This window comes from Arachis duranensis, chromosome 1 (genome assembly GCF_000817695.3).
Source record: "Arachis duranensis cultivar V14167 chromosome 1, aradu.V14167.gnm2.J7QH, whole genome shotgun sequence".
Lineage (NCBI taxonomy): Eukaryota > Viridiplantae > Streptophyta > Magnoliopsida > Fabales > Fabaceae > Arachis > Arachis duranensis.
In genome coordinates, this window is record NC_029772.3 from 9789826 (window position 1) to 9804185 (window position 14360).

General features: G+C 28.7%; 2 protein-coding genes across 2 annotated transcripts; one reads left to right on the forward strand and one right to left on the reverse strand.

Moving 5' to 3' along the window:
• Positions 1-2646: 2646 nt before the first annotated feature.
• Positions 2647-4819, forward strand: LOC107477007 (proline-rich extensin-like protein EPR1). Its single transcript, XM_016096976.3, has 2 exons — positions 2647-4154; positions 4595-4819. Exons 1-2 carry the CDS (start codon positions 2667-2669, stop codon positions 4679-4681), a joined length of 1575 nt encoding a protein of 524 aa, XP_015952462.1. The 5' UTR covers positions 2647-2666; the 3' UTR covers positions 4682-4819.
• A 792-nt stretch (positions 4820-5611) lies between these two features.
• On the reverse strand, positions 5612-13972 carry LOC127746698 (phosphate transporter PHO1 homolog 1-like). Its single transcript, XM_052260696.1, has 14 exons — positions 13335-13972; positions 12697-13000; positions 11790-12219; positions 11571-11619; positions 11409-11480; positions 10820-10949; positions 9701-9824; positions 9190-9439; positions 8353-8457; positions 8212-8256; positions 7978-8130; positions 7520-7798; positions 6381-6517; positions 5612-5914 (listed from the first exon to the last, which is right to left on the reverse strand). Exons 1-14 carry the CDS (start codon positions 13671-13673, stop codon positions 5824-5826), a joined length of 2508 nt encoding a protein of 835 aa, XP_052116656.1. The 5' UTR covers positions 13674-13972; the 3' UTR covers positions 5612-5823.
• Between the last annotated feature and the right edge of the window lie 388 nt (positions 13973-14360).

Consider the following 14360-nt stretch of genomic DNA (forward strand, 5'->3'; position numbering starts at 1 on the left):
ATAATTAATTATCATTAATATTAAACTAATAAAAAATAATATAAATAACAATACATGAATTTACTAATATCGGTCTGGTTGCCCTTTTTAAAATCAAGTGAAAAAACTCTAAATAAAATAGTGATGGATTCACATGTCCAAGGAGTAATTTAACTAATCAACAACTCAGTTGATGATATCGTATGCTAGTTTCACAATCATTAAATTTCAATGAAAAAGAATGAATAAAGATTGAAAAAATAAAAAGGATACAGCTCAATTTGTCAAAAACCTTGTTCTAAGAGTATGTATCATAGAATTGATATTCTCGTGCAGTGTACAAATAGCACGGTAGCTACTCTCTGAATACTAACCACTGCCTAAAATAATCCTAGTGGAGGATGGGAGATTGAGGATAAAAAAAAAAAATTAAAGTTGGAATATGTTATATTAGGTTAAGGAGTAATTTAAAAAATTTTAATAAATTTGGGTAGTTTTTGTTAAAAAAAAATTGTTTTATTTATTTTTTGGTCATAGTCCCAGGGTTAAGATGAGAATGTCAACGTAGATCAATATGTTTTTATCAGGTTCTCATTCTATTTTTTTGGGCTTAAGGTTCGTAGCCTTTTTTTCAACAAACAATGTATTTAAGCGATCAGGAAATTTGGGACAAAACAAGCATAGGCCCAATTATAAGAGACAAATGATTGACCAAAACTATGTTTTCTTAAGAAGATTTTTTTTTTGAAAATCATCTATTCTTGTGTTATATTAAAGACCCAAAAAAAAAAGAACTACACAAAGACTCAAACAAATTACATTTACAGCAAATTTAAAATTAATAAAAATTTTTATTTAACTAAGTTGGGTTGGTTTGTTATTAGCTCATTAGTCCGCTTAAGCAAGTGTCGGATGTTCGAATTCCACCTTGTACATACAACTTATTGTTTTGCAACAAATTCTTAAATAAAGTTTTGATCCACGTCGACCCATTAGATTAGGAAATCAACAAAAAATTTATTTAAATAATAAAAAAAGCCTCGGACATTATCCACGTGGCATGTTCGCATGTGAGTATAAACTAAAATAGTAAAATTATCCAGCGTCCCCCAAAAAAAAAACTAAAACTATATAGTTTTTCATTAGTTTATCCTATAAAGCTTAATTTATATTTATCAGTTTAATGGTTGATTATAAAAAAATATTTGTCAGTTTAATTGTGCCTCTTTTAAAAAACAATTGAAATCCATACCCTAAAAATTCCCAACATAATTGCCCTTTAAGTATAGAGAGATAACTTTGCTAATAAATAAATGTATCAATAATATTTAAAAGATAATAAAAAATCATGCAAACAGTTCAAAGTTATCTTATTTAATATTTATATTAATTATTATTAGAATAATTATATAATTTAGATATTATAAATGTTATATAATGTAATTTTAGATATTATTTTTCTAGTATTATCGTAAATAAATACAGAGAAATAAATATTTTCTGATCAAAAAATAATTTTTTTTACCAAACTAGCAAATACAAAAAAAAAAAATCTTTTTTTCGATAAACAACAAAAGTTCCTATGCTAAAACTGAGTTTTATATAGATTTTAATATTTTGGGATGAGTTTAGTAAATTTATTACTTTCTTATATTATTTAAACTTTGAATATTTTGATGATTTTAGTAATAAATTTTTTATTTTTTATTTTCTTCACGTAGAAACTAGAAACATAGCCTTTCATATCTGAAAATAAAAGGACATAATTATACAAGTTTTAAATCCAAAAGACGTATAACTAATGAAAGGTTTAATATAAACGTAATATTTTCTTTCTCATTCCATCAATCATGTTATATTATCCATTCACCCAAAAAAGAAGTAAATAAATAATAAAAAGGGACTAATATAAAATATATAATTGATATTACAATGCAAGGAAGGAAAACATATCAATCACATTGGTATATTGGTTCATCAGAAAATAACATAATAGGTTACATGTAGATATAAAAGGTAATATTTTGTTCTCATTATGCCTATTAACATGCAAATAAAACAATAATGTGCACTTTTGTTTAAAGAGGTGGATGGTTCATTTTCCAGTTGCCATTTGATGCAAGCAAAGCCAAAGATAAATGTGTTTTAAACCTATATATTTTAGAAAATACTAATGTATAAAATAATTAGAAATTCTAATTACATATTTTTCACATATACACATAATTAATTAGTAAGAAACAATTTTGTATCTCACAAATATTCAACTCAAATTAAATTCTCATTATTAATACCAATATCACAAAGAATGTTCATAAGAAGTATAACTTGAAAGTACTAAATTGGACTACAACCATTTTATTTGTGTTCAACCCATTTAATATTTTAATTATATATAGTTATAAAATATGTGTGCATATGTATGAGTGAAATAAAAAAAAAAAGAAATTAAAAATATACATTAATTCTTATCAAATGATCCCATATTGAATTTACTTAAACTTTTACCTGTGTTTTTTTTCTTCCTTTTATTTACTTGTTTAGTGGTAATGTATCAATGATGAAAATAACACTACATCTAAACACACAACTCAACCTTGAAATGTTTTTCACAATACATAATGGCATATAAATAACAACCCAATTCTCCTAACCAAACCATGTCCTAGCTTACACAAACAACAACAATGTTGTCAATATTTTGGGCATTGGCATTGTCATTATTAGCATGCCAAAGCTACCACCCTATAATCTTAACCAATGCCCAAGCATCTTCAAAGTTACCAACTTCAACTTCAACTCCGAAATCACCAATTACAAACACACACACACATCCAAATGGACCTTCTAATAATTCACCAATTACAAACACATATTTAAATGGTGCACCTTCTAAATTGCCAAGTGCAACTTCTCCAACTTCTTCTTCTAATACACCAAAGGTGGTAGCATCATCCCCATCTACTAGCAAAACACCAATCACAACCACATCTTCATCACCAACCAAATTGCCAAATTTTCCAACTTCTTCTACTACTATTACCACTTCTTCCCCCTTCAAACAACCACAACCAATTCATAATCCCAAGCCCACATCACCAACCTCTTCTACTACTACTTCTTCCCCTTTGAAACAACCTCAACAACCAATTCCCAAGGCTACTTCTTCTCCTTTGAAACAACCTCAACAACCAATTCCTAAGGCCACTTCCCCTTTGCTTCAACCCCAACCAATTCCAAAGGCCACTTCACCAATCTCTTCACCAACTCCTAAGGTAATACCCACACGTCCAACATCTTCTGCTCCTATCAAACCGCCCCCGGTTCCTCTTGTACCGGTTAAACCACGACCGATTCCTATTGCTCCAATTAAACCACTACTACCAGTACCCATTGCTCCTATCAAACCACCACCAATTCCCATTGCCCCGATTAAACCACCTCCGATTAAACCGCCTCCGATTCCTGTCGCACCGGTTGAACCACCCCCAATTCCAATTGCCCCAATTAAACCACCGCCTATTAAACCTCCACCAATTCCAATTGCTCCAATTAAGCCACCACCAATTAAACCACCACCAGTTAAACCACCACCAGTTCCTATTGCACCGGTTGAACCGCCACCAATTCCAATTGCTCCAATTAAACCAATTTCAATTGCGCCGATTAAACCACCACCAATTAAACCACCACCGCTTCCAATTGCTCCTACTAAACCACCAGCAATAACACCAAAAGCACCCACACCAAAGATCCCACCACCACATCGACCTAAAAAAGCACCAATTGTACCACCACCACTGCCACTTCCACCAACACCATTACCAACAGCACCAGCACCACCACCTAAACATAAGAAGAAGGCACCAGTAGTATCACCAGTGCCTTCTCCAGCAAGTAACACTCCTACATCTGCACCCTCACCATTGCCATACACCCCAGCACCTTCCCCTGATGATTATGCTCCTCAACCTCCACCACCACACAGGCATAGAAGAAGGAGACACAAGCACAAACACATCAAGCATCACCATCCACAATCTTCTTCCTTTGATCTTGCTCCAGAACCATCATCATCATCAATCATTAGAAAGAGTCCACCAGCACCATTAGTTGATGATACTACTCCCATTGATACTCAAGACACACCATCACCTGCACCAAGTGCAAATGGGGTAATCTTTATCTTTCAAATAACCAACATGTTTAAATAAATAAGCCTCCTTTAACTTTGATAAAAATTTTAATAATACCTCTAACATTTATTTTATTTTAATTTTGTTTTAATTTTTTTTATTTATATCAAATATATTTTTCACAACTAATTTTTAAAAAACTTTAAAATCAATTTAGCAACAATTTCAAAAGAACAACCTTTAACATAAACCACTCGTAATTATTATGTATTATTGCTAGATTGTCCTGAATTTTCTAAAAATTTAACTGTTAGGATATAATTAATGTAAATCGAAAATTTTAAATACAAAACTGAAACAAAATGAAACTTATGAGTATTTTTGACAAATTTCAGAAATAAAAATATATTTTATTCGATAAATAAATAAACAAATAAAAATACTAATTCCTTTTTTTTCCCCTTTGTTTTGACATGTAGAACGGTGCATCATCATACAATGATCAAGTGAGAAAGATGTTGGCAAGTGTTGGATTTGCTATTGCCATTTTGTTTTGTCTCAATTGATAATATGTTGCTTCAATCTCTAAGGAGCTCCATCTTTGCTTTGCAAATTAAATATAAAAAAATGAAAATGATTTGCTATATGTATGATACTCAATAATATGAAGCTATACATATAATTTATTTATTTTTCTTTGTTCTTTGATTTGTGTATTGTCATAGTTTTCTCACAATTATTACTGAATATATGAGCCTCTTTTTTCAAATAAGCACTCTTTTACTAGTATCAAAATATAAAAAATTCATTATATTATTATATATTTTGGCAATTAATTATTATATAACAATTGATTTAATATAATGAAAGGCCTAACAATTTTAAAATTTTCCTAAGACCCAAAATAATGGCCCATCCGTGATTTCCAAAATTGTTTGGTGGCAAACTATTCATCTTATTTGGGCCTCTCCTGGCCCATTATAGGACAAAAATCCTAATCTTATTATGTGTTTTTTAGATCCAACAGAATAACAATAATAAAAAAGAATATTCCAACCAAAAAATAAAATAAAATAAAAAATACTGTAGCAAACTATTAAATAAAAGTCTGATCTGTAATGAGCCAACAAATTAATTTTTGTCTTTTCAAGTTGGGAGATACAGTGAAAAATCACTAAATAATAAAAGAATAATTTCATCCATAGATTAGGAATCATGGTCATTAGATACATATATGGACTATTGACGTATAAAGTATTTGGTAGTATACTTGTATATGTATACAGTACTACTGATCTACAATATTATTCATAAATATAGTTTATTTATTAAATTTATTTCTTTGTCGTTAAAGGTCAATTTTTTCATCAAAAAAATGTGTAAATTTAAATAAACAAAATAGAAATTATAAGACAAGTACTAAAGTAGCATTGCAATTGCACCTTTTTCTTTTCATTTAATTTCTATTTCTTGTTAATGAAAAATTGTGTATACAATTGATGATGATGATGATGATGATGTCCCTACAATCCACATTAAAAAAAAAATTCTGATCAAGTTGATCAAATCATATATCAACTTGAATGAGGATAACTAATATGCACCACTGAAAATTATTATTAATTATTTCTCTTATGCTAGCATAACCCTACAATAATAATAATACATCAATCCAAAATATGCCAATTGGCATGCATTATTAGTAGTACTAGTCTTCCTCATCCACTTCATGAAAAGGAAGTGGTATTATTTTCACTGCTCTAAACTTGCCAGCATTATTTAGATGCTCATTCTCCAATCTGAAAATCAATAAAAAAATATATTATTTATTAAATCAGTTCAAAGGTATCTGTCACATAATATATGCCTTAGTTAACAAGTTTTTTTTCTTTTTCTCAAAAAAAAAAAAAGAATTCATATACTTTCATAAGTTTTCAAAAATAATCAGGTATTTTTAAAAAAATTAATTATACAAAATATTTAAGCTTAAATACCTCTAAAATACATGTTCTTTTTTTTTAATTCCTCTAAAATTTTATATCATTAGTTTGTTCCGTTAAATTATGACATGTCAGATTAAATGCTGAGAAAATTAATAGCAAAAATTAAAATAAAGACCTTTAAAATTTTACTGGACAAAAACGAAAAGAAAAATTTCATAGGAATTAAAAAAAATTATTATTTTATACGGATAAAAGACTTATTAAATCCAAAATTTAATTTTACTTTTTTTAATAAAAATTGAAACAATATTAACCAATTTACCTGTAGAAATTCCACATTCCTCTTCTAATAACTTCAAGTGCTGCTAAAAATATGCTTGTTACTCTGTAATCAACATGTTCAAAGCTTGAATGAAGAACTGTTTGCAACCATGCAAGCCTCAGAGTAAAATTTAATCCCTGCACAAACAATTTTCCATGGTAAGAACATGTCATTTCATATTATGATTTCTTTTGTTAAACATTAACAAATTATATTCTTTGATGTGAACTTAATTAGCCTCTTCGAATTAGATTAGGAATCTATCTTTCAATGTATAATAATGATGGCCTTATCAGAATTTAGTTGGAGAATATATTTTATTCCCCACTTTGTAGCATTTTCCTAAGACATATTTTTTGGACTTCATATTGCATAGCTACCATATCCACATCATATATACTAATAAATTAAAGGTTTAGTTTTTATTCCAAACACACCTCAATTTAGTTCTTAAAATTTTAGTATTAATTATTTGTTTCTAAAATTATATTTATAGATTAATTTAGACCTACAGATATAATAGTTAACATGACATTTTAACAAAATGGTGAAAATTAATTAAAAGTTGAGTGGTTAGAAATTAAATTGACATAAAATCTTATATAATAAAATTCTTAAGGTTATGTCGAATTTTGTTTCTGAAATAGAAATATAAAGACACAACAAAATAAAAATAGAGACGGATATTTTTCATTTGCGAGTTTATAGAAAATATATGAATTTTCTATATTTCAAATAGAAAAGTTGTGCCTCTGTCACTATCTTCACAACTAAATGAATTTTTGTATCAACTGAATACATATTAGCTTTTAGGTTATTGAATTCAAAGAAAAAACAAATGAGTTCTTAACTTTTTAATTTGAAAACACGTAAGTTTTTAACTAATTGAAAATATAAAAATATTTTTTATTTTTTAAGATGTAAGATATTTAAATTTTTCTATCCAAAATATTTAAGAACAAATATATTTTCTAAAAAAATTTAAATGTCTCACTTTTTAAAAAATAAAGAACATTTTTATATTTTTAATTAGTCAAAAATTTATTTATCTTGGAGATAAAAAATTAAGGACTTCTTATTTATTGTTTTTTCTTGAATTTAAATAGAAAATTAAGAAGGATGTGATGTGTAATTATTACCATGGATATGTAGTAAATGGATTTCCTTGAAAGCATTAATTCATTCCTTAGCCAAGGGTTCTTAGAATTCAGTTGAAGCAAACCCCAATCCTTAACAAAGTCCCAATACAATTGGTACATAGTTGCTGCACTTGACATGATCACAACAAGACATAGCCATCCAACACTCCCATCTTTCTCATATGCAACCTTGGTGCCTGCTGCCAACATTGCTGAAACATACTTTCCTAGGTTTAGAAGGTGTCCGGTGTCGCCTTCGTCGAACCATCGCCTCGCACACTAAAAACCGGTTAAAATCAAATCAGTTACTTACATTCCAAGTCATCACAGTTTAAAAAAAAATTTAAATAAGTTTTTAATTTTCGTAAGGATAAAATATATTTTTTATTTTTAAATTATCCATAAATTTTATTCCGAAAATTTTCGATTTGTATCAAATATACTTTCGATTTACTTACTTGCATTGCTCTCCAATAATAGGGTAGAAATGAAACTGCATAAGCAAGATCTCTGTAGTGAGTTGTTCTCATGCAATAACCATAGTCTTGTGTTTTGTAGCTCCCAGTTATATAGTAACATGCTACATACTCAAGATTCCTTAGCATTGGCACCTACATATAAAATTTAATCATCATATAAATAATTCTTAAAATCTCACATTCTTGTTTTTGGGCATTAAGAAAAAACTATACCTGACTGCAAAGTTGATCAGCCATAAAAAAGTCCAACATGACAACCTAAGAAGAAGAGAGAATCCAGTAAGATTAAGGTTCTTAATTAGTATATAAAATTTTAATTAAATTCCTAGAGTTTTAAATATTTCTATTGAGTACCTTGTAAAGAGGTGACAAAATTATGTTCCTTATGACACAAAGGAAACGGTAACGGCTTGACCGGTATATAATGTTGAAGGGGCACACAAGTATTAGTAAGAAGGCCTGCACATCAAATTAAAACTTTAGCTTTTGCATAATATATAAGTTTTAAACACAAGAAAAATGAGAAAAATAAAATAAAATAAAGAATAATACTCTAAATTAGTCTCTAATATTTTTTATAAAATAAATTAATCTCTAACAAAAAATTTAACAAATTAGTCTCTAATTTTTTTAATGACGGTTTAATTATTTTGTTGGTTTACCAAATTTGCAATTAGGTTTTTATATTTTTTTTTTCAATTGAAACCCTATATTGCTTTAATTTTGTAATTAGATCATTTTCATGTCAAGAATATTAACATTAATAGAATATTTCACCCAAAAAATATGTGATCAAAGATCTAATTAAGTTCTTAATTATGGATATCTTTAATTTGTGAGAAATATTCAGTTAACTCTAATATTTTTTTACATTAAAAAAGATCTAATTACAAAGATAAAAGCAGTGTAGGAACTCAATTAAAAAAGGTATATAGACCTAATTAAAAAAATTTGGTAAAAATATAAAAACCAACAGAATAATTAAATCTTTTATAATATTAAAAAAAAATTAGTTCCTAAAAAATAAATAAAAAAATTAGTTATCCCTTGTTTTAAAAATTTTATACAATTTAATTCCGAGTCACATTATATTTTAGAAAAATTAAGGACTAATTTGTCTAATATTTCCAATAAAAAATTGTTAAATGGCAATTTAGGATAGTATTCAAAAATAAAAAATAAAAATTATACCAGAAAAAGAAGGCCAGGAATGGCTTGAACTTGGGAATAAGAATAGCCTTTAGTGAGGAGAGTCAAATGAAGGAACATGACACCAACCACAGAAGCCATGGCCATTGAACAGATCAAGAAGACATCTCTGTATTTGAGTTCCTTCGTCGGTGCGAGCTCGAAGATGAAGCCATAGTTTATACGAGTCTTTCTCCATGCAAAAATGTTGCATCCATAAAGGAAGAAATGCAGAAACATGAGGCTGAACATGCTGCAAAAATAACAATAATTCAACCAATCATTTTTTTTTCAATAAACACCCTCTAGTTTCAAATTTTTGCGATCAACTCCCTATGCTGTAAAGTATAAGAATTTAATTGAAAATAAAAATACCCTCTAATTTCAAAATTTTGCGATCTAGTCCCTATAATTTATACTGTAAAATTATAAGAATTTAACTGGAAATTAAGTAAAATTAGAATAATTTACCCTAATATAATAGAATGTGAGGGTAAAAAAGTAAATAACTTACCTAAGGACAGGGTAAACAGTTTCCATATAAACTGAATTTTGTTGTCCAACTTTGTAAAGTCCAGAAACATGAGCCATAATCACATATCCAGCAAATAGTGCCACAAAGCATCCAGTGAATAGTCCTGAGTTCATTTGAAATATTCAATTTATTTTATAGTTGAATTATAAAAATTTTAAATATTTTTTTAACATTTTCTCCACAAGTCGTATAATTAAATGGGGTCACAAGATGTTTTTATGTCCAAAATAAAATTTAAAATCAGACTTCTAAATTAAGACGTCAGATAATAAGGTATTCTGATATTTTTGTAATTTTTTTTTGTTTTTTTATCGAGTTTTTAAAATTTTTACATAGAAATCCATTTGGACTTCAATTTTTAACAATTTTTTTTTAAATCTTCCTTTAAAAAAATGGTTTTATTATTACTATTTAGGGTTGGGATTGACTTTCCTATATGAATCATCTTGTGTAGACATATAAGGAAACACAACATGCAAAGGTTTAAGTAAACATTATAACAGCAACAAATTAAAGGGTGAACACAAATATGTAGAAACAAGCCAATAAAACCCTAGTGATGCATCTCTTATTGGTTTGTGATTGCCCTTTAAGGTTCATTATATGATTTTGTTGGAACATGATACATAATAAAGAGTACTAATGGGACAATGTACTTTGCTTTCACCTAAAAAAAAATTGAACCCAATTGCTTTTTTTTCTTTTCTTTTCTAGCAGTATCTCTTAACTCGACAAGTCAATAATTAATTCGTCGCAAATCGGAACTCCATTTAATAGTTTGTTACTGACCAATAGATTGCTACATGCATATGGCGAGATTCGAATCCTCCGACACTTATTTAAGCAGACTAATAAACTAAGTAATAGACTAACCCAATTTGATTACCCAGTTGTTTTTTTATTCTTATGATAACTTAGTGGCTTAAAAGTGTCCATGTTATGTTCTCTTTAGATAGATATGATCACAAATCAAATTAAAAATTTATTTTTTTAATAAAAAAATCTTAAAGGCCCTTTTTACGGAAATGATTGAAAATAAAATAGGTAAAGTGAAAAAAAAAAAGAAGAAAATAATTTTTGGCCTGAAAAGTTGCTTACCAATGAAGAAAGTTACAGCATGAGATTCTTTTCTCTGACTTGGTCTAAGGTATTTCATGGCTTTTCTCCTATCATCTTTGGCAAAGTTTTTAACAAATAGTTCCTCAACTTCATCCATGAATTTCACAACCTGTCTCATTGTAAAAGTGAAATCAAAATAATATAACATTATTTTTCATATTATATTAATCAATTTTTAATTAATGTAGAATCTTTCCTAAAACAGATCCAAGTATAAGCTATTTGGGACATGTTCTTCCACTAAAATATGGAATTTATTCATAAGTATATGTATATTTATATATTTTCTCCTATTTTTACCCTTAATAAAAAATATTTATTATATTTATAATTTTCACTGTTATTAATTTATTTTATTATGACTGTGAGTCCATGTTGTGGGTGCAGACATGAATTATGAGGATTATTGGCCACTTTAGATTGTCTCTTTTAACACTTTTTTTCTTTTCTGGTATGCAAAGATAACTAGGTGGCCAATGTGTTCTTAAAATGATTTCATATATTTTCATCAAAGTTGGATATTTTTGTTTTCAATTTTGAATTTGTGGCTGGTGTTTTTAGTTATTACCTTGTCTGAACTGTTGAAATATGAGCTTTCAACAACTTTGAGATATATTGGAAGAATTTGCTTCTCAGTAACCTGAAATTTAGAGGAAAAAATATAACAAAATTAAGAAAATTTTTTAACTACAAATTTTAATTAATATTTGGAGCCTCTAAGCTACTTTACCTTGTCAAATTTTTTCAAAATCTTCATAAATGCAAGCATGTTCAAGTTCCTGAAAATTAATATAGTAAAAAAATTGGTAAGAAAATTTACACGAATATCACACACAGTTCAATACGTAAATATATCTTTTTTTTATAAAAAATCGTCGCAAATTTAAGAAGTTTAATGTAACAATATTTGTATTATAGTCTAAATAACTTGAGAAAATTGATATTTTACCTATAAACTTTGAGATAACCTAATCCCTTATGGAGTTCAATGAAGCCTCTTTTGATCATCTTTTCAGCATGGTGCAACTTTGTTTTGTTAAGATGAAGCTTATTATTATTATTATTAGCACCACCTTCTTGGCTACATTTTCTTGAAGATTGGTTTAACAAATCTTCCTTGACAAGGTAACTGATCGCCGAGAAGGTCCGAGCCGGCGTTGTTAGAGGAATGTTAATCCTTACATTCTTCCCTCGGAAGCTTCCGAGGCGGCCGGAAGGCGTATCTTCTCCTCCTCCTCCTTTCATCCGCGACGGTTTTTCAGCTGCTTCATTTGATTGAGGAGAATCTGGAAATGAAACCTCATTTTTTTCCATGTCCTCATTGTTGCAATTGTCTTGCATTTCTTCATGTTGTTCTCTGCTCCGAACAGAGTCTTCCTCTGTTTCCAAAAAACAGAGTATTTTTTAGATACACATAGTTTATTATCTTTAGTTATTCTTACTAATGCATCTAGTTTGTTTTCCACAATAATGTGAAAACACAGAAGTGAACATATAATATAGACTATATTTCTAGTTATAATGCATGAATAATATAAAAGTAACATTCATGTATAAAGTATGATAACCTTTTTTTTTATTACAAAAATTATTTGGTTGTCTTTTATCTATCATGTTAAACTTTTGATTAAATAGTCTAAAATTCAATATTTGTTACTTCTATTATTTTGAATAAAATATATTAAATTCCACTAAGTGATAAATGGATTATGCATTATCTAAACTTTTAAAAAGTTAATATTATAATAAGAGAAATAAAATAAGAGATTATCATGCAACTAATCCTAATTTTCACTAGCATTATAGTCTAATTATTTAAATAAGAAATATTAAATAAAACAAAGATGATAGCATACCACTAGAGAATGTGCAAGAGATAGATTGGTCCTCCTTGGATTCTTGTGAAGAGTTGCATCTACCTTGTTTCTTCTCCATGAATGCAAATTTGAGCTCAACAAGTATATCCATTTGCTTCTTCAATGAATCTCCTCTTTCAAGAAACTCTTTCTCCTTTGTCCTATAAAACTTGTTAACCTTGTTGAGTTGTTGATCAAGGCATGCAAAGAACTCTTTGGTAGCATCAGTGTCAGCAAATTGTTCTAGCAACTCTGTCTCATACATGTCCCCTTTACAAGTTGATGAAGCAAGTTTCTTATGAACCTATTAAGAAAATAATAATAAATAATTAAATATTAATTAAAAACAAAAATAACAACAAAAACTTATCCCACTTGGTGGGGTCGGTTTTACGGATTAGATAGTGCCATAATGCCCTATCATAGATCAAGTTAAAAAAATAAATACACATGATGACAACAACGATAATAACAGTAGCAGTCATATCCCATTACTAAGTGGGATCGACTGCATGTAGGTAAAAAATAAATACATAAAAATTATATCCCACTAAATAGGGTCGTTTGCATAGATAAAAAATGCGATAAGTTTTGTCATATGCCGAGTGAGAAAAACAAAAAGAACTCATGATATTTACTTGAATTGGTCCATGCTCTCTATGTTGATGGGAAAACAAAGAGAAATTTCTTAGTGATGAAAAGAAGGACATGTTCTTAGGTGGTGAATTGTTATTGGTATTGGTAGTGTTATTAAGAAGGTTGATTCTTTTGAGTTCCTTCTTGAGTTGCCAATAATCAACAAAGGCTTCTTTCCATTCAGGTATGAGTTGGCCTTCAAATTGCTTAGAGAATTTCACCATCTTCTCTTCTCTTCTTCTTTGTTGTTGTTCTTCTTCTATGAACTCAAAGGAACAACAATCTGTATTGTTGTTGTTGTTGCTTCTTGGTGAGTAATCAATGGAACACCAAGATGACATTATATATTGTGATGAAGATGTTGGACAAGGAATATGAATCTGATTGATATGCTAGAACTTATGCTTTTGAAGCACATTCTATAATATACTTAGATCCTATGCTTTTCTCCACTACATATATAAAGCCTACTACTACTACTACTACTACTTAATTAGTGGCGGTTTGTCTTTTCCGCCGGAAAGTGATCGAACCCGGCTGCCGGATTATGATCACTTCACGGCCAACAATCCAACATGTTCTTGTGGAGGAAGATTTTGCAAATGGGTGTGGAATTTAAAGGTGGATTTTGGAAGTGGGGACAAAAAAAAATGTACTATTCAAAATGCATGTTAGGGTAAAGGGGTGTGTGTGGTGTGGCCATGTTCTTTGTCATGTAGGAGAAGATTGGATTAAAGTGTTATTAATTGAGACTAATAATAATAATTTCACATTAAACATTTTGAGCTAAATAAAAGATGGGTATTAATGAAAGAGATCAATCAATGGTATTTTATTATATAGATTGTACATTTGATAGTGTCCTATAAGTTTAGTCAAGAATTTGCTCATTTAAGCAAAGTGATGAAAAAGTTTATTGGCTTAACTCTTTGCTACCCTCACAAATATGAATTCTAATTAGCCCAACCTGATTTCCACTAACTGATGATAACTATTAACTAAAAAGTGATGTGTTATTTGTATTTATT